Below are 21,544 nucleotides of genomic sequence, written 5' to 3' on the forward strand. Positions count from 1 at the left end.
ACCCAAACGGAATTTATTCGACAGTAACAGACAACCCGAGTTGGTTTCTTCTGGCTCTGCGTTTCCGGTCTCGTACTCGTTCTGGTGACTTGGCCTCACTCAGCTTGTACCTCGCGTAATTCTAGCTCTTCTTCCTTCTCTGAACCAGAAAAACCCTAGTAATTGAATGCGAAGTTGACGCCCAGATACACCGTTTTCGGTTATTGAAAAATCTCAAGCTATCTTGCTTGGTTCGACTCGACTCGACTCAACTCCTGCCTCCTAGGTTGGTGAATTTTGCTTGCTGCATCTCGTTTCTGGTTTTTTTAACAAGGAAATTGTATAACTTGGCATTTTGAGAATGGAGTAGCATTTGTGTGTTGTGGCATTACCCTTTATCCTTTTTTGTTGGGGAAGAAGAGGTGGGGCCTACTGATGAAATCATAATTTGTGAGTTTTCCAATTGTCATGTTAATGATATCTGTGAATTGTCAGATGTGAAATAGTACATGATTTGGTCAGGTGCGCTGTGCCAAGTGTAGTTTTTATGGGCGATATTTTGAATGGTTTCTTTTGTCTAAAGAAAAGTTTGGTCCTTGAATTGAATTTTTGGTGCTTATTTTTGAAGCTACGATGGGCATGTATTCCTTTGAAAATTTCGTCTTGGTTTTTTACTAGTGAAAATTTGTTTCTTCAAATTCTTGTTCAAGAATTTAATGGCCTCTGACCAGATTTTGTCTATTCCTTAGATTTACTTATAAAGTTGCCTATTTGATAACCCTTTTGTTGACAAAAAAGAAAATTCGTGTCTATTTTAAACAGAGCAAATGTAGGAGACATATTGGTTTCCTAGCATTTAACACTTGTCAATTTATCAATTTATAATACTTCTTATGCCTCTTCCCATAATCAATATCTGGTCTGCTTTCTGTTTTGGATTATATAAATGAAACATGACTCCCTGAATTTTCAAGAATGTGATGTGCAACTTTATAAATGTCTTGTACAGGCAAATAATTCAGGCAAGTTCCATTATTCCTTCTGAAAGATGAGCATTAGGCCTATTTTGTAGTCCTCACAAGGAAAACCATTAAAGTGAGCTTATCATTCATTGCCTTGTCATGGATGTTGAAGCAGTGGATGAAGGAGAAAGCAATGATAGACTTGAACCTGACAGAGGCCAGAGACAGAGTGTAACTGTAAATCTGCCTGAAAGAGAAGTAATTAATCATGGTGGTGATGCAGATATGAAACCACAAGTGGGCATGCTTTTTGAAACGGAAGATGCTGCAAGATCATTTTATGATGCATATGCAAGGCGAGAGGGTTTTAGCACCCATGTGGGTCAGTTCAGCCGTATGAACCCTGATGGACCAATTGTAACTTGGGACTTTTCTTGTACTAGGGAGGTATTTAAAAGGAAGAACATAGAAAGTTGCAATGCAATGCTTAGAATAGAGAGAAAAGATGCCAACAGCTGGATAGTCACAAAATTTGTTGAGGACCATAACCATTCCCTGGCCTCCCATAGTAAGGTGCACCACCTTCGACCTCATAGGCATTTTGCAGGTGCTACAAGGAATGCTTCTGAGACATTCAATGCTACTAGTGATGCCTATATCTCAACAGATGGAAATCATGTATTTCACGAACCAACTCGTGTAGTCAGGAGTTCCTCTCCAGTAGATCTAAATTATCGATCCAGAAACACTGGTCCTTTAATGTACATAAGACCCACTCGAAATAGGACCCTTGGAAGAGATGCTCAGAATCTTCTGAATTATTTTAAGAAGATGCAAGCAGAAAATCCTGGTTTTTATTATGCTATACAGCTTGATGATGAGAACCGCATGACCAATGTGTTTTGGGCTGATGCGAGGTCAAGAGCAGCCTATAACTACTTTGGTGATACTGTAGTTTTTGATACAATGTATAGACCAAATCAATACCAAGTCCCGTTTGCTCCATTTACAGGAATCAATCACCATGGTCAAATGGTTTTATTTGGTTGTGCATTGCTTTTGGATGAATCAGAGTCTTCCTTTACCTGGCTGTTCAAGACATGGCTTTCTGCTATGAATGATCGACCTCCTGTTTCAATAACCACAGACCAAGATAGAGCTATTCAAGTTGCCGTTGCCCACGCCTTTCCAGGGACTCGCCACTGTATTTGCAAGTGGCACATTTTGAGGGAAGGTCAAGAAAGATTGGCTCATGTTTACCTAGCCCATCCTTCCTTTTATGGAGAGCTGTATAGCTGCATCAATTTCTGTGAGACTGTTGAGGACTTTGAATCAACATGGAATACTCTGCTAGATAAATATGATCTTCAGAAAAATGAGTGGCTTCAGGCAGTGTTTAAGGCTCGCAAGCAGTGGGCCCCTGTTTATTTCCGTGGCACATTCTTTGCTGCACTTACTTCAAACTACAGGGTTAGCTCCTTTTTTGATGGCTATGTGAATCAGCAGACAAACTTACCTTTATTCTTTAAGCAGTATGAAAGAGCTCTTGAACAGTCATTGGAAAAAGAAATAGAAGCCGATTATGATACAATTTGCACCACGCCAGTATTGAAGACTCCATCACCAATGGAACAACAGGCTGCAAATCTATACACAAAGAAGATTTTTGCAAAGTTTCAAGAGGAACTGGTGGAAACTTTTGTGTATACTGCTGACAGTATTGAGAGTGATGGTGTGGTCAGTAAATACAGGGTTGCAAAATATGAACATGATCACAAGGCATACATGGTCACTTTAGATGCTTCTGAATTGAAAGCAAATTGCAGCTGTCAGATGTTTGAATACTCGGGTATTCTTTGCAGGCATATTTTGACTGTATTTACTGTCACAAATGTTCTTACCCTTCCGCCACACTACATATTGAAGCGATGGACAAGGAATGCTAAACTTAATATGCAATCAGATGACCAAATTTCAGATTCAAATGCCATTGAAACTCTCACCTTGCGTTTTAATAGTTTATGTCATGAAGCCATTAAACTTGCTGAAGAAGGAGCGGTAGCAGTGGAAACTTATAATGCTGCAATGAATGCTTTAAGAGAGGGCGGGAAAAAAGTTTCTGTTGTGAAAAAAAAAGTGGCAAAAGTCACACCTCCAACTCCAAATGCTCAGGGTAATGGAAGTAATCAGGAAGATCATAGCAAGAAGAGCCCTTTATCCATGTGGCAAGATCCAGTGTCACATTGCTTTAATCTTAATGACATTGGGCTTCCTGTTGCTGATCTTAATCAGCCGCGTATGGCTCCTGTTTCTATTTATCGCAATGGTGGTCCTTCTGATAACCCTGTAAGAATAACAAAGGACCCTGATGCTTTAGTTTATTTACTTCAAGAATAAGCTGATATTTGCTGTAACTGGATATCACTGGCTGATGCAGGTTGTTCTTATATATTTCAAGTCTATGAGTTGGGTCATTGAAAATAAGAATTCAATCTCAACCACTAGAGCCGCTGTGATTAACTTGAAGGTACGCAAGTAGGTGCTTTGTGTCCTCAATTGCAGTCTTTTCATATCAAGAAGCAGCAGATATGAGACATGTTAACTTATTCTTTAATGCTCTGGCTACATATAACGTGTCACTGATGCATTTTGTCATTATAAGAAGATGATAAGGATTTGGAACAAAAACTTATTTTATTAAGAAAACAATCTACTAGAACTAGACAAGAACAAGTGAGAATCTCAGTTATCCACTTCTAATAGCCTGTGAGAGTTTCGAAACAAAACAAGGGAATTTAAAATACTTCATTAGCCAATGTAAACACCTAAGCTAAGATGGCATATTTATAGGACTAGGAAATAACAAACAAGATTAAAATTAATAAAAAATCTTCAATAAATAAAACATGGGATAGATAGTGGCTTAGTGGCCTGCCGTTGTTGCTTCCTCTTCTTTTCAATTTCCCCACTGATGTAACACACATTTCCCTGCCTCCGTAACTCACTCAAGTGATTGTAGTCCCCTTCCTCCACTATTCTATGTGTACGCCTACTGTAAGTATTCAGTGGTCTTGGCCTCATACTAGAAGAGGTTAGCACCTTCTAGATTCCCATTTAATGTTCATACACTCTGCAGAAAGTCTTTCCCTCTGTAGGTTCTCTCCATTACTATATGACTTTCTGTACCCCTGTACATTTGCAGTGGTGCTTTGAATAGTCTTTTCTCACATGATTTTTCCCCATTGTAGCTGCAAGATTATGGCAAGAACCCTCCAGCAGAGAATGAAGTACAATTCCGGGTAACAAGGGTCACTTTGGAGCCTATGATGAGATCTATGGCTTATATCAATCAGCAACTCTCCACGCCAGTCAATAAAGTTGCTGTCATCAATCTGAAGGTATACAAACTTGGACCATGGATTGTGTATCATGTATCACTTATTCCTGCTTCTTCTAACCATTCTTACAATCTACAAGTCTTGTAGGTGCAATAATTTGCTCCTTTAAATGCTTTCACCTCATATAAGTTAAATATTAAAATAGGTTGAGTTATGGTAGGCAGAACATTATTGATGTATATTTCAAAACATTGGAATTAACAGAAGCAGTGATTAAGCCACTAGGGCATGGGGAGTTTCTTGGATGCCTATTAAGTTCAAGCCTCCATGCTACATTATGTAATATGTGCACACTTACATATGTGAATTATTATGAATAATAATTGGATATATGAAATAAAAATGAACCATAAACATGATTTGAATAGGTGCTGAATAATCAGGAACTCCCCCTCCCCCTCCCCTCTTGAAAAAAAAAAAAAAACCCATCAAAACTCAAGGATCTGGAATGAACGATTTGCATTGAGCTTGATCATTACCTACCACGAGGTTAGAAACATATCTTCTTCTAGTAGTTATTTCATTGGTCTTATATTCGGTCTTAGATTCATTATCCTTGCTCCAACATCATGGTTATGGTTGACCTCAAAATTCACAATGTAAGTGCTTTAAGGCAGTCGTTGTGTGAGATGATCTGTTGAACCATTTTTAGGTAGTATGAATTTGGATTAATTTTGTTCTTGTTCATAAGTTTGAGACTCCGATCATACGCAACGGAAGTAAGAAACGGGATTACATATTTTAATCAGCTTCATTATTTCAATGGTGATTTTTATTTCTCATCTTTATATACTTAACTATGATACTTAATAATGCAATCTGAACAAACATATCTTTGGTACAATTTAAGATTCTTGGTGTCTTGGCTTATGTATACTATTGTCCTTTTTCAGCTCCAGGACACAAAGACAACTACTGGGGAAACAGAAGTGAAATTCCAAGTTTCCAGGGATACACTAGGTTCCATGCTTAAATCTATGGCCTACATCCGGGACCAACTATGAGAACTGTAAGAACTATATTTTCAGCTTGTCATTTCTTGCCTGCTCCTTTCCCTTTTTCAGCGATTATGAAAATTACTCTCCCCATGGCCAGAATAAAGCAAAATGGGGGAAAAAAGGAAAAAGAAGCAAGAAAGAAACTTACGCCCCCTCTTCCTCTAGTTTTTTCAAGTCATATGGAAACTTCTTTCTCTGACATACTCCCTCTAATCCCTATTATAAAACATTTCCAACTGTTTCACTAGAATCAAGAAATGATAAACTCATTAAATATGTCTTAAAATGAAAAAAATTCCAACTTTACTTCTTTTGATAAGAGATATACAATATACAACAACAACAACAACAACAAGCATTTATCCCACTAGGTGGGGTCGGCTACATGGATTGCAAGACGCCATTGTGCTCTATCATTTATTAAGCTTTTAGAAATATTATTAATTAAGAGATCACGTTCAACAACTTCCAAGAGTGTTCTCTTAGGCCTTCCTCTACCTCTCTTAATCGGACTCAAAGTTATATGTTCCACTCTTCTCACTGGTGCCTCCCTTGATCTTCTTTGTACATGCCCAAACCATCTCAACCGATTTTCTACCATTTTTTCCTCAATAGGTGCCACCCTCACTTTTTCACGTATATGCTCATTTCGAATTTTATCTTTACGTGTATGTCCGCACATCCATCGTAACATTCTCATCTCTGCTACTCCAACTTTATGCTCTTGCTGTCCCGTTAGAGCCCAGCATTCACTACTATATAACATTGCCGGTCTGATAGCAGTGCGATAAAACTTTCCTTTAAGTTTATTAGGCACCTTACGGTCACAAATAACTCCTTTAGCTTTTCTCCAATTAAACCACCCAGCTTGAATTCTATGTGAAATATCTCCACTGATTTCGCCATCATTTTGAATAATGGCTCCCAAATATCTAAACTTTTCCACTTGAAGTATAATTTGATCTCCCAATTTCACTTTCAAATTATTTTCGAATAGTCCTTTACCAAATTTACAATATAAATATTCCGTCTTACTTCTACTCAGACGAAAACCTTTCGACTCCAATGTCCTCCTCCATAACTCAAGTTTGCAATTAACCTCTTCTCTTGTCTCTGCTATAAGAACTATATCATCCGCGAAGAGCATACATTTCGGGATTTCCTCTTGAATATGTTTCGTCAAAACATTTAAAATCAAGTTGAACAAATAAGGACTCAGAGATGATCCCTGATGTAGTCCAATCTTTATAGGAAAATCCTTTGTTTGACCACTAGGCGTTCTTATACTAGTTTTTACCCCCTCATACATATCTTGTATGGCTTTAATATAAGCAATCCGTACTCCCTTTTTTTCCAACGCTTTCCAAAGCACTTCTCTTGGTATACGGTCATAAGCTTTTTCCAAATCAATAAAAACCATGTGTAGATCTTTATCTTTACAACGATACTTTTCCATTAATCCCCTTAGTAGATAAATCGCCTCTGTAGTTGATCTACCTGGCATAAAACTAAATTGATTCTCAGAAATACTTGTCTCCAATCTCAACCTGTGCTCAATTACTTTCTCCCACAATTTCATTGTGTGGCTCATGAGTTTAATCCCTCTATAGTTAGTACAATTCTGAATATCTCCTTTATTTTTATAAATAGGAATTAATGTACTTCTCCTCCACTCATCAGGCATTTTCTTGGACCGTAAAATCACATTAAATAACTTAGTTAACCATCTCACCCCTTCTTCACCTAAACATTTCCACGCTTCGATAGGTATACAATCAGGTCCGTTAGCTCTACCATTTGCCATTTTCTTAAGAGCTTCCTTTATCTCCTTATCACGTATTTTTCGATAGAATGACAAATTTTGTTCTCCTTCACCAGTTACTAAATCCTCCAAGTTACTAGATGAATCCTCTCCATCATTGAAAAGTTTAGAAAAATAAGTCTCTCATCTATTTTTAATTTCATCATCTGTAACTAAAATTCTTCCCTCTTCATCCTTAATACACCTTACCTGTTCTAGATCTCTTGATTTTCTTTCCCTACTCTTGGCAATCTTATAAATATTTTGCTCTCCTTCCTTCGTCTCAAGGTTCTTATAAAATTCTTCAAAAGCTTTGGAACGAGCTTCACCCACAGCTCTCTTAGTTTCCTTCTTAGCCATACGGTACCTCTCCCAATTTTCCTCATTGTTACACAAATGTATGGCTTTAAAACAGTTCTTCTTATACTTGATTTTGTCCTGTACACTATTATTCCACCACCAAGACTCCTTATCTCTCGGACCAGAACCTTTCGATTCTCCCAAAACTACTTTTGCAACCTCCCGTATCTTTTTAGCCATATCCTCCCATATGATGTTAGCACTTCCCTGAGAATCCCAAATTCCTTTATCCAAAAGATTTCGCTTGAAAATATCTTGCTTCTCACCTTTTAATTGCCACCACCTAATCCTTGGTGTTACTACTTGTCGACGTTTTTGGATTTTACTCATAATACACACATCAAGGACTAGGACCCTATGTTGTGTCGTTACAGCATCTCCAGGGATCACCTTACAATTTTTACAAAGTTTTCTATCTGTGTTCCTAACCAAAAGAAAATCAATCTGCGACCTTGAGGCTCCACTTTTGTAAGTGATGAGATGCTCATCTCTCTTCTTGAAACAAGTGTTGGCAATGTTAAAATCATACGCCAATGAGAAATCAAGAAGAGTTTGCCCTTCATTGTTTGGCTCTCCAAAACCAAAACCACCATGCACCCTCGCATACTGACCAGCTTCCCTCCCGACATGCCCATTAAAGTCTCCTCCAATAAAAATCTTTTCACTCTGTGGTATGTGTCGAATCAACCCCTCCAGATCCTCCCAAAATAATTCCTTAAGACTGGCTTCTGTCCCGACTTGCGGCGCATAAGCGCTAACAATATTAACAGTCTCACGTCCAATTATCATTTTTAAAGAAATAATTCTGTCTCCAATTCTGCTAACTTCTACAACGTTCTTCTTCCACTCCTTATCTATAATGATGCCTACTCCATTGCGTACACTTACTTTTCCTGTATACCAAAGTTTGAAACCTTGAATATCCTTAGCTCCTTCTCCACGCCATTTTGTTTCTTGCAAGCAAAGGATATTGATTTTCCTTTGAATCATAACCCCTACAACCTCTACAGATTTACAATTTAATGTCCCAACATTCCAAGTACCAAATCTAATTTTGCTCTTATGGACTAACTTCTTTAGCCGCGTGCGTCCAGAATGACGCGGTAGCCCTTGCTCATTTAACACTACATCCGGGCGCCATGCAGCGGCTCTAACTCACTTATCACTGTACTCGAGCCATGCAGTGCGTTACTTACGGGCAACGACCTAGCATTAACATTATAACGTCTATTGTCCATGTTCATGATAGATTCAACAAATTTTTACATTGGCTGTTGATGGCCTAACACAACCCTCTCCTTTACCCGGGCTTGGGACCGGCTATAAACATAGGCGGAGTTAGAGCCATATACAATATGAGCCATAAATTTTAGGAGTAAAATTGGAAAATGGTAATAAATAACCCTCTATGTTTCTTGTATTAAGGACCAAAGATTTCTTTTAAAAGGTGCTTTATAATAGGAATCGGAGGGAGTAATTTTCAATGGATTATATATCTTGTGAACTTCCTTACAAATTCCTTGTAGCCTAATTGAATGTAGTATATATTAAAGCTAGAGAAGTTATGAGCGCAAGTTTTGAAAACCCAGGGTAGATGAATGTCATTTACTCTAACAGATAATAAAGAATGATGGAAGTGGTAAAAGTGAGCATTTCCGTATAACCCCGCAGAATTCCTTGTACTGGTGCCTGGTGGTTGTCTGCAGCTGTGATTCCTCATTTTATTTTTGAGAAAATACCACTTACGGACCCGTATGACTCACCTTACTATTTTCATTGCAGCATATGAGCAATTTGGAGGATTGAATAGGTGAAAAAGTGTCGAAGTGCGATGTGTGAAGGATACTCTCAGATCCACATGCCAAAAGATGGTAGATGGTCGATCCTCACTCGCTGACCATTCAACATAATTACATGGATTAGGTTTAGTTTATAACTTATGGCATCCATTCCTATCAACTGTGTCTATGTTAGAATTAGTTTTTCCTTTTTCTTTTTTCCGTTCGTCCATCCTCACTTACCCCTTCCCTCTAGCTTCCACATTTAATACATTTGTACATGAGGTTCTGAAGATCTTGTATTCACGCGAAGCTTTGTATATATCTCTTGTTCTGGCTATGGAAGATGGGGAAGCTTGACTCAATTACTACAAGAAATCTTGTGTTTATAGTTTTTGATTGATCTTGTTTTGGAGTTGAGATACTCTGTTTCAGTCACATAGATACTTCCTCTGTTCCGACATCATGAGTCATAGGACGTCTGTTTGAGAGTGAAGACATAGACGAAGCAACCAATGAAAGGAGAGACAGACTGCACAATGCTTTGAGGAATTGACATTTTGTATGTAATATTACAATTATATGCATTCATCATGTTGGTTTCCACGTAGGAGTGGCAAATTGGTGGATTTTGTAGATATGACAGTATAGACTAAGGATATGCATATTTATTGATATCATTTAAGAAGATACATTTAATATGTTCAAAACTCAAACCACAACATTAAGTTATAAGTGATCTTACATGCTGTAAATAAACTTTTGACGCCGTAAATTGAAGTATTAAATAATAAAAATAAAATTAAAAGGCACTTTTATCTTTGAAGTATTATTTTACCAAGGGTATTGGTTATTTTGAAATTCAAATTGATGCAGTGTTATTCCCAAAATACAGAAGACATGACAATATTGTTAACATTTGTAAATTTCAAAGGCCAACCTTGTGATAATTTAGACTTTAAAGTGGTTAATGTTCTTAGAAAAATGCTTTAAAAGCAAGCAAAAATATCCTTTAATCCATAAAGATAATATGTATTTAACAAATTGAAATCCTCTTTGAAAGAAAATTCAATGGTTGAATTAGATTAAATGAGTGATTGATTCAACAAAAGCAGTCACCAATCTATCAAGAGAGTATGAATCTTATGGACTAGGTCACAGCTGAAACCAACGCAAAAGAACTATATTGCTACTATTATTACTATTTTTGTAAGGAGTACTAGGCATTTAAAATATTAATTGGTGCAATGTCATTTAAGTGTCAAAGTCCTTGTGACTTGACTAATGAATATTGATGTTGATCATTAACTTCAAATTGACTTTGAAAAGAGTATTTTTCTTTTAAAGTATTCATGAAAGAGTAACCAACATCCTAAATTTTAATAAAGTGGATATATTAGTAGCGGTGTTTAAGGTATCATATGTTTTGCTAACTAAGTATTCATCATTAGAAAAATATCTATTGAACCAGATAACTTGCAATCACATAGCAATATTATCACAAGTATACATGTTTATCTTGATTTGCTAATTAGGTACTCACTGACCAAAAAAAAAATCTCTTAGGCTGCGCTAATAATTGATGTCAAAACATGATTGGTTTAAAAAAGGAGAGAGAAAAAATTTCACCCAAAAAAAAGTTTAGCAAAAAAAAAAGGGAAAAATGGATGGCATGGCTTTCTGACTAAGGATTCGTAGTTAAGAGAAAAAGAACCAACCAACTTTCGTTGACTGAAGAATACCTATATAACCTATGATAGCATATATAACAAAACATGTGACGATATTTTTTGGCATAGAACATGTGACAATATTGTTAATTGATCATTGACATACTTTTTTTTTTTTTTACTGATGAATACCTTGTTAGCAAGCCATGTGATCCTCTAAACATGATGTGGCATGTTTCCAAAAAAAAAATGTCAATTACTCTGCATTATCAAACTTCAGGAGACCACTTATTTTTTATGAATACTTCAAATGTAAAAATGATTTTTAACTAACTTAAGGTCAATTTGAAATTAATGGTCAATGTCTAATAATCAAGGAGTGACATTGCAATGATTTTAACACTTAACTAATGACATTGGTTTATGAATAGTTTCAAAGAGGTAAAAATACCTTTTAATGATGTTACTATATTATCTCAAAATTATTAAATTGTTAAGCTTGACAATGAAATTTAAATTAAACTAAAAGTTTACTTTACTTCATTGTAAACCCTAAAATTGAGTCCTAAAAAAAAAGTAAATGGCTCTCCTATCTCTTAGGATATGCCGCTTATGAAAACTTCTGATCAGTTTTACAAAATTAATTTCACTTTAAAATTTTATATAATATATTGTCTGCTCATGACTAATCATTGATTTTTAAAAAGTTTTACTTCAAGTTGTTATAAATTATTAGATCAATCATGCTTTCATAATCAAGGGATACACACGCACACTGAAGGTGAGTATTAACACTGAGTAAACGAGCTATGAATCATCTTGCATGGGCTAGTATTTTTGCGAATTAGGTTGGGCTAACTCGCCAGATAAAACAGACTAAAAAACTCAACTCAACCTATTTTCTGATAGGCTGGTTAGCCCACAAAAATTTACTAAATTTTTTTTAACGATTTAAAATTTATATAATATAAATATGTATATTTATTTTATATTTTAAGGCAAATTAACAATTAAAGAATTTATAAATAAATAAAATAAACATAAAATTCAACCAAACAAATTCATTTTGTTATATTTTTACTATTAATCATTTTCTCACCTAAGTGTATTATCTTTCTCACTAAGAAAGAAAATTTAAATATAAACCCATATTTTTTTCAATGAATTCATATTTGTGATTTCAATCAATAGATCTTATAAAATTAATAAGTAATATATATTTTATAAAAACTAATAAATTATTAATTTATAAACTATAATAAAAATTTCATTTATAAATTGTAAAAAAACTTTACATTATCTTTTAAATATAAAAAACATATTTAAAAGTTATAAATTATATATTGAACAAATATTATCATTATTATAAATTTATAAAAAGATATAATGTGATTAAAAAGTAAAAAATTACTTTTCACAAAAATATACTAGCCTGCAGGCCAGCTCATTAACCTGTTAATTTTACAAGTTGGACTAACCAACTCATTTTAAAAATTGATTCAATTTGTTGAACTCAACCCGTTAAATTTGATAGGATAAACAAACTAGCCTATAAACTCAACCCACTTTCCAACTCTAATAGGTATGATTGCAAATTCCAAAAACTTCCATCGGTTTTTTATGTAATCAGACTCTGACCATTGAATTCACGAGCCACAAGGAACATCGAGACCGACTAAAAAGTAAAAACTGGCACATTTGCAAACTTTAATTAGGGCATTTGTCATTTGGCATAACCCGACTCTGATACTGTTTGTTTGGAGCTTGTAATCATTGTGCATAACAAGTCCCCATGGGTCTAAAATGGCACACCACTACCACCCAAAATGATTTCTTGAAGCATATAATGTTAACTGTACATAAGTACCCACAGGCCACATGTATCATGCCATGTCCCCAACCCAAACAAAAACAAACAAACAAAAATGAGAGAAGAGAAATAGGAAGCATACTGTTTAACAGCAAAGTTCATGTGTTTATCCCTGCGAGAATTCTGCTTACAAATACAATCGCTCGGTCAAAATAATTGATGTGATGAAAATAAAGCAAAGAAACCACTAAGATTACACATCAGCTATCCTAATAAGACAAGTATGACGGCATTTTCTCATCAAGTCTATAAACCTAAAGTGGGTAAATAGTAGACAAGTCACCTCCTTGGGGCCAACTTCATAATAAGATTCTCAAAACAGTTCCAGAAAAAGAAAATAGAGCCGAACCCCATTGTTACAGGAGCCCGTTCTGTCACTGGAAAGGCAAAAATATATTTGACAGGAACTTTCACTTCTGTCGTTCTGAATGCCCCCATCGTGCATTCAACTGTCTTCTTTATTTTCTGGCCAAACACATTGCACTGTCCATCCAAATGGAGATATGATCTATAAGCTCCGATAATCTATCACAGTGACTTCATCCTCTGGGGCATCTAGATCTTGATAACTGCATCGACATAAGTAATAGTATATATATGTTAGAAGTTCAATCACAGAGACCACAGCGATATACTAAGCCCAAGCAGATCATGAATGATGATTTGCATTAATCAAGTCTGCGGGCACATTCTTTTCATCACCGGGATATTCTTCTGACTATTGTTAAATCCCTCCCTCCCTCTGTGGATATCTAAAACCTTTTCTCTAAAATGAGTTCCCTCCACCCGAAAAAGAAAGAATAAAATGAACTATCTCAACATGTCAGATGATGGACAAGTCCAAAGCCAAATAAGCATAGTCAGGCTACCAAACTAAAAAGGGAGGATAAAGGGCAGAAAATATGGGAGGATTGATTCATTACATGAATCATGGAAACAGAATGTATAAAAAAAATGGCATGAGCAAATATCTAAACAAAGTTCATCCAGGATATTTACCTACGCATCCGCCGAGGATCTGGTCTAAAAGCTGGGGGAACAGCAATTATTGGTGCCGATCCACCCCCACCCATGTGAGGACCAGATCGCATCTTTCTTCCAGTGTTATCATACGAGGATGGCCCTTGCTCTCTTAACATCTGCATTGCAACTTCTGGGGGAGCAGGTACGAAAGGTCCCAAAGGTCTGCAGAGTTGCAAATTAAGTCAGCCCTCCTCTAAATCTAAGTAAATACTAAGAGCAGCAAAAGTTAAAAAAAAAAAAAAATAGGAAGAGCAACCAACCCTGCACCAGGCACAGGCATCAAGACAGGTGGAGGGGGCATGTCTGCAGTAAATGGAGGAACAGCAGATCCTGAGTATGCGTCATACATTGTTTCATCATGGTTTCCCATGTCAAGAGTTTTAGACTGCCGATCATGAGAGGGGGAGTTCTCAGATCTATCTCCATCATTTACTCTGTCACTCCGATCATGGTCTCTTCTATTGCCACGATCATCTCTTAATCGACCTTCCAGGCCTAATCTACGCTTTAGTGGTTTGTCCTTCTACAAAAGCATAGTCCAAATCCGGGCCATAAGAAAATGAAAATGTATCCAATGACATCGCTTGCTAATAATATATTACTATGCTTAAGCCGTAAATTCCTCATGTTGACGTCAGACTACTTGCCCTCAGAGATTGAGAACAGAGTAGCAGATAACTAGACTATAATTCAAAATTTTCACCCAATTCGTAAGTTGCTCATAAACTTTAGTAACAATTTCCCTCTTGGCATACGCTCCCTCCGTTCAAAATTTTAAGACATTTTGAACCAACTTCCACCCCCTAAGAAAACAGTTAACACCATAAAAAACTACCCACTCTTTCCACATTTATCCTTATTTAACAGGGTAACTAAATCTGAAATAAATATAAAAATCTCATTAATTTCAAATATTCATTAAGGGCATTCTTGAAAAAACCTTATTAATCACTCCTAGAAAACACCAAAATGCCTTATATTTTAAAACATGATATCTCTAAAAAAAATGCCTTGCAATTTTGAACAAAGGGAGTAACTATGTGCAGTAAAGATAATCAATACCTGAGGTTGCTGCATGACAGGTGTGCCACCTGGAGCATTTGGATCACTACAAACATAGGAAAGCCATAAGTAATAATCCCAGCACCACTGGAAGAGGGCAAAAAGAACCAAACAATGCTTACTTCATGTAGTTCTGGAAATAGAGATCCTCACGAACTTTTGAAGTTAATTCCATCACCAGGTCTGGGTGTTTAAGTTTAAGATGTTTGTGCACAAATTCAGCAGCATGAAAAAGCTTCGTGCAGCCCTTAGCCCCACAACCATACTTCCATCCATACTTTTCATCTCTAATTTTTCTAACATGTGGATCCAACACTTCAACTGCTGCAGCATCTATCTTCTCCTTAGCAGTCATCATCTCCAATGGATCCTGACCATTCAACCTTTGCTGCCAAAATGAGTCAACTTTCCTTTCCCATTCAGACCCAGACCCAGATTTATTTGTATCATCAAGTCCTCCTTCTGGCCTCACATGCCTAAAACCCTTAGCCTCATTAGTCTCAATCATGCCATAATAATCCACACCATGAATCTGCCAAAGATATGTCAGAAGTGTGTCCAGGAGCTCAATGCCTTCTAAGCCTTTGACAGATGTCAGGCCCCGTATGATTATTATGGGGCCAACAGATCCACTGTGTCCCTTATCATCACTTTTATTGTGATCGCTGGTGGATAAAATATTATCATCGATTCCCTTTTCCACATCAAGCTTGCGTACAAGGGCCTGAGCCTGTTCAATATCTATTTGTATTCGTCTGGGTTCAGAACTGATTGGATGAGCCTTTGGAGCAGCTGCAAAATCATTTTCTTTATTAGGTCCCCTCCCATGTCTTCTTCGTTTACCACCAGTGTCTGCTTCATCGTCTGAATTTGGCTCACTTGCTTGACCTGATTTGCTGGCTGAAGTGGCATTTAGACCAGGATTTCTGAATTGATAGTAATACAATGCATGCAACATTAGGATTAATAAAACCAGAAGAAAAGGCAGATACACGGGTGTGCATATAAAGAGTATGGATCAAGAACGTACAGATCTAGTGTTCCACTCTGCAAATCAAGCAAAAACTCCTTCGCCAGCCGTCGGGCATTTTCATTCCTCCTATAAGATGCACCAGATAGGATTTTAACACATGAAATAAATAATAGCAAAGTTTTTACTCTCATCACCCTCTTTTTCTCTCTTTCAGTAACTACTAAAAAATGAAGGCAAAAAGGCCCAAATACAAAGAAAATAGCACTGCTCTTTAAACCAGATGGGACTAGCCAATTCAATCAGTAAACGAATGAATTGGTGCCTGATCGAATTTGGTACCTCCACAGAATCGGTCAAATGGAGAACCACTTAGAAAACATTAAAACAGATCAAAAACCAAGAAATTGGACCGGCAAGGGCATTTCTTCCAGCCGTTAGCTCCAAAAAAAAAAACAAAAAAACATTGTCTGAGGTTGAATTTTTTTCCCTTTATTCTAATATCTTAAAATTTTTAAAATATTATTGAAGATAATTATTAATCTTTTTGGAAATTATTTAATTAAGTGATTATAATATGAATGTTACAGGCTCTCTTTAATTGGTTTCCAAAAGATTTTAATTTGAATGAATACTACGATAATGGATTGCTAGTTGTTTAAGTTCAATTTGTGATTGTGGATGAATATCAACTGCTTTGGATTTGAACATCAAGTCATAAAATTGATTGATAGTCATTTTTTATTTCCCATACAAAGTGAAAAATGTTAATTTAATTATGACAGATTCTACCTTTGTTAGACCAATGAACCTTGAACCAATGCCTCCATAAGTACAATTATTGGCCTAGTTTTCAAAATATTGAAAAATACTAAGTTCAACTCCTCATTAGACAGTAGGGTCATCATGGGCTTACCTGTCGATCACTGTGGGTAAATTTGTGGGATGATATTTATCTTTCAACCTGGAACAAAAATGAATACATAAATAAAATAAGGGAAATAAAATAAGATTTCTTGCACTTGAGAATAGATATTGTACATTACACAATATAAATTGCAAAACATCAGCAAAAATTTGCCAGCCATAAAACTGTACCACTCCTCATCCTTGTGAGCATTGAAATAAGCCCGTTTCTGTGTTGTAATGTACTCAGATTTGTACTCTTGATACCTAAAGAAGTGAAGATGCAAATGCTACTCAGTCAATGAATGTCCCATGAATTCTTCAGAAGCCAAACTTTTACAAAATGAGGCAAGGGATATTCCAAAAACATACCTACGCTCAGCTTCAGCGGGCAATATATCATCCTCAAGCTCCTGAATGAATTGCTTATAAGACATCAAACCCTCCCTGGAAAAACTCAAAGAATCATCATATTGACAGAAAGAACTGTGTGAGTGTGTTTATGCATACAAGGTCAAATAAACAAGTCTGAAAAAATCTGCAAGCAGTGTCTACATTTGAAATCATCATGTCACAATATATTATACCAGATTATTTGAAAAATCTTCAACACCACAAACTTTTGACATGCAATTCCCAAGTCCTAATGATTAATGTATGAGAGTATATCTGTATGTTTGATAAGTTTCTCACCCAACCTACCTTTCCATTGATAAAGTTTTCCTTAATCTATCCATGATGAAAAGTGTATGATATGAAATATGATGCACGGCATGCAATGATATGAAGCTTACCTTTGTCCACTGCCGCTAGGCAAATCTGCAAAACCACGATTTGGTTCCATGTCTGCAGAAATTGGGCATGCAAAACACAGGAACACAAGAACAATAAGCAGACATTTTATTAGTTATTAACACAAGTTATAAAGACAAATCAAAGCAATGATCATTAAATAACTACTAGTCATGTTTTAGGGAAAAAAGGGTAATACATATTACACATACACATTCAAAACATGCATGCAGCAATGACCGAACTGGCTAGTTGTCCAAAATTATATTATACAATAAAGGATTATAAACCAAGATATTAAAATACATTTACACACAAATAAAAAATATATGCAATCAATTTATTAACCCCTGAGGATTTTGTAAACCAGTCTGCTACAGAATCATATCACTAATGAATATATACTTAAAATAATACAATCAACAACACGTTGCAGTGTTGCCATACAATGTCCTAAAAACGGACAACAGCAGCTATACAATCAAAATAAGATCCAACCAATAAAGTATTTTGACCATTCTATTATAACCACGCATGAGGAGACCCAAGAAAAGTAGTGTTAGTAAGCATTAATGAGTTAAACAAGAACTATGTTGTCCATGGAGGCTTTTCCCCACGCACATAATATAGATCCTTGGATAATATTCCTATTCAAACATTTCATATTCGACAGGGTTCACCCGTATAGTATGAAATATAGCTGTATTACCACCCATTTCATCAGAGTGAGGAATGATAGTATCCCAAGGATTACTCCTGAGTGCTACGTGAAAGAAAAGATAATTTTTCTGGCATCCCTATGTGTTCATGGGTTACTTAAGGGGCTCATATCTTAAGTCTCTAAAAAGGTTGTCTGCTTTATTGCAGGCTCAATTTGCGTGATTTTGGATCTTGGGATACTTCCAAACAGTTTGGGAAAATGTTGCCCAAGAGGCATAACCAAAAATTTATTGTAAGTTTTATACATAACAAGTTTTTTTCCCCAAAGCACAATTACATTGTCATTCAACAATTTAATAACCCTTTGAAAGTCTTAACACACATGAAAGGCAGCCAATTGAACGGAAAAACCTCAATACCTCAAGGGTAAGAAACACAAAACACACAAGTTATTAAGTTGATTTAATATTGCAATCAGAAAGGAAAGGAGGATCAGCGTAACTAACCTAGATTCAGAATAAAATTGGAATCAAAGCACGATACTGATAAAAAAAAAAATCATTTATTTTACATAACATGAAAACTGTAATGATTCAGAACTAGTAACATACCTGAAATCCCATTTTGATACCCTGGCACAGATCGGTAGCCAAATCTGCCATAAGGCCTCTCATCTGCATAACCAGGTCTTCCACCTATTCCACGTTCATAGCCACTAAAATAATCATAGCCAAATCTGCTTTGTTCACATAATACGGTAATGTGAGGGGAAAAAATAAAAAGTTTGAAATTAAATGTGAAGAATAATAGCCTAGGGCGATAAAAGGTGGGAAGAGGATGCCAAAAGGGCACAAATTCAAACAAGAAAGAGGAAACACAAAGATGTCGAACATACTGGCATACACTTTCCCAAAGCAACAAACAATATGGACAAAACCCTATCATTTCCAGTGTATCTTCAGAATTATAATATAACAGAAATAAAATAAAATCAATATAGCAGCGCATTGTTCTCACCACATGCAACAATATTTCCTTAATAGTTCTCTTACATTTTTGTCACATGTAACCCATGCTTTCAACAAGCAAGATATTTGAAACTAGAGACTAGAGAAGTAGGCAGGCACTAAGATTCATCACAACTTTGGATGAAAAGGATTGAGGTAACTTTGGAATTCTCTCAGCAACTTACATGTCTTATAGTGAAACATTCCAGAGAGAAACACTCAATTTAAATCGGGGGGAAAAAAAAAAGATGCCTGGTTAACACCTAGAAAACACACTGAACTTTTTATTTCCTCTTTCTACATGACAACAACATATATAAGTTAAAATAAATCATCTGAGGCTATCATAATAACTTCATAGGGGACTCCAAAATTGACCAAGGTAACTATGCATCTTATTCCTACCCTAATGGCTAAGGAATTGATTAATTACTCAACAAATAAATGGGAGACAAATTCAAACAAGTAAACAACAACCACTGGAAACTACAATTTCATTTGAGAACTAAATATATATGATATATCATGGCATTTATTTTTCTCTTTTGGCAGAAATTTGAAGCATAATTGATTTCCAATAATTTGCAGTCTTTAGAAATGAGAAGGAGATTACATATTATATTGAGTTTAAACTTGTAGGAATGGTTCACAATAATTTCTCGAATTTTCAGTGCCTGCATTTAGTTTTAACTTCACAACACAAGCAAATTGCCATCTACGCCAGGAATTAGACACACATCAGCTCCATCAAGTACATTCGCAAGTAGCTCATTATTTCAACCTAATTCGCCTAATTGCTAATCAATAAAACAATATCAGTTTCATTCGAGTGAAGCCTATTAAACAACCCAAAGCCCTCCTAACCTGTCATCAGGTCCATAGCCGCGGGGACTCCCCCTTCTGGATCGCTTATAGGGTGGAGGTGATCGCCGAGAAGGAGAATAACGTCGGTCACGATACGGGCTGGGGCTACGACGGCGTTTGAAGTCCCTATCTCTGTCTCTCGGTGGTGGTGGGGGCGACATATTCCTGTCATAGAAATCACCCCCACGTCGATTCGGATGTCGATCATAATCCCTATCATCCCTCCTATCCCTATCCCTTCTCCGGGACGCCGCTTGCGGAGCGGGATGCGTCTGTGCTGACGCTGTTGGCGGAGGGGGAGGCGGAGGGAGGTCGTCATCCCCAGCGGAAGTGGCCGAGGGCGCCGGTGCCGGTGCCGAATCCGGAGCCGGAGGAGCCGATGGCGAAGCCGAGGAAGGGGATTTGTCAAGGGAATCGGGAGGAATGTTCATGACATCTGCCATGGGAAGATAAGGAGAAGGAGGAGAACGACGGTTCTGAGGGATAAGCCCTAGAATATCGGGAAAGAGAAAGGAGAACCAGAATTGGGGGAAATTGGAAGAGAAGCGAGGAACTGCGAAACCCTAACAGAGAGAAAGAAGTATAGTATACTTGTGGCAGTCGTCGTCGTCTTCAACGTTTCGCGGTTCAGGTACGGCCTAGGGGTCACGTTGGGGCTTCTGGCTGTGCCTCCAAAGTGTGGCGGAAGCAACATATCCAGCGCATCAGGGTTGGAGAGGAAAAAAAAAATTCAAAATAACATAAATAAATAAATAAATAATACAATTTTTGTGTTAATTAAATTCAATTAAATAAAAGGTGTATAACTGTGTATATAATACGGTTTATGACTCCAATTTTTTAATTGAAGGCCTTCAGCGTAACTGGTCAAGGGTTAGCTCATTTTAAACTCTCAAGTTTGAGTTCTAATGGGCAGTGACAAAGCTCGGACTTGAAACTGACGCACAAGATAATTTAATTTAAAATTATTAATTTTTAAAAATAATAATTTACTAATTAGAACTAAGAATTAAATTAAGATTAAAATTGTAATAACATAAATAAATTTAGTATCTTTTTTATTTTTAAAAATTATATTAAAGTGGTTGATGATTGATATATTCTTTTATGTAAATATACTTTTAATATTTTATCTTCATCGTTAAAATATTACATATTAAATAACAAAATATTGAGTCCAAATATTTGTTTATTTAATTCAAAGAATATAAATTTGTAAAATTTACATTATCATATTTTTAGCTTTTTTTTCAAAGTAAGAGGTGGCATCTTGATAAGTGTATATTTTATAATTAAATAAGTGTAAATTTTGGCTTGAATTTAATTATATTTATTAAAATTTTACATTTATTTAATTAATATTTAATTTTTTTCTTACTACTTAATTATAAGATAAAAAATTTAATATAAAATCTATTCATATATTTTTATTTTTTATTTTGTA

General features: G+C 36.0%; 2 protein-coding genes across 3 annotated transcripts; one reads left to right on the forward strand and one right to left on the reverse strand.

The window, feature by feature from the left end:
- On the forward strand, positions 1-9,968 carry LOC129315685 (protein FAR1-RELATED SEQUENCE 3-like). Its single transcript, XM_054959595.1, has 6 exons — positions 1-265; positions 989-3,287; positions 3,379-3,468; positions 4,190-4,339; positions 5,233-5,348; positions 9,281-9,968. Exons 2-5 carry the CDS (start codon positions 1,101-1,103, stop codon positions 5,341-5,343), a joined length of 2,538 nt encoding a protein of 845 aa, XP_054815570.1. The 5' UTR covers positions 1-265; positions 989-1,100; the 3' UTR covers positions 5,344-5,348; positions 9,281-9,968.
- Positions 9,969-12,900: 2,932 nt separating this feature from the next.
- LOC129315535 (serrate RNA effector molecule-like) lies at positions 12,901-20,792 on the reverse strand. Of its 2 annotated transcripts, none has more exons than XM_054959302.1 (12): positions 20,101-20,792; positions 18,841-18,965; positions 17,572-17,623; positions 17,150-17,224; positions 16,970-17,044; positions 16,788-16,835; positions 15,932-16,000; positions 15,024-15,827; positions 14,902-14,947; positions 14,100-14,362; positions 13,816-14,001; positions 12,901-13,385 (listed from the first exon to the last, which is right to left on the reverse strand). In XM_054959302.1, the coding sequence occupies exons 1-12, from the start codon at positions 20,541-20,543 to the stop codon at positions 13,325-13,327; spliced, it is 2,247 nt and encodes a 748-aa protein (XP_054815277.1). In that variant the 5' UTR covers positions 20,544-20,792; the 3' UTR covers positions 12,901-13,324. The 2 variants fall into 2 exon arrangements, with proteins under 2 accessions (XP_054815277.1, XP_054815276.1); XM_054959301.1 differs by having other exon boundaries at positions 17,572-17,637; positions 18,840-18,965.
- Between the last annotated feature and the right edge of the window lie 752 nt (positions 20,793-21,544).

This window comes from Prosopis cineraria, unplaced genomic scaffold (assembly GCF_029017545.1).
Source record: "Prosopis cineraria cultivar Desert tree isolate PC_DT_omini unplaced genomic scaffold, ASM2901754v1 PC7, whole genome shotgun sequence".
Classification (NCBI taxonomy): domain Eukaryota; kingdom Viridiplantae; phylum Streptophyta; class Magnoliopsida; order Fabales; family Fabaceae; genus Prosopis; species Prosopis cineraria.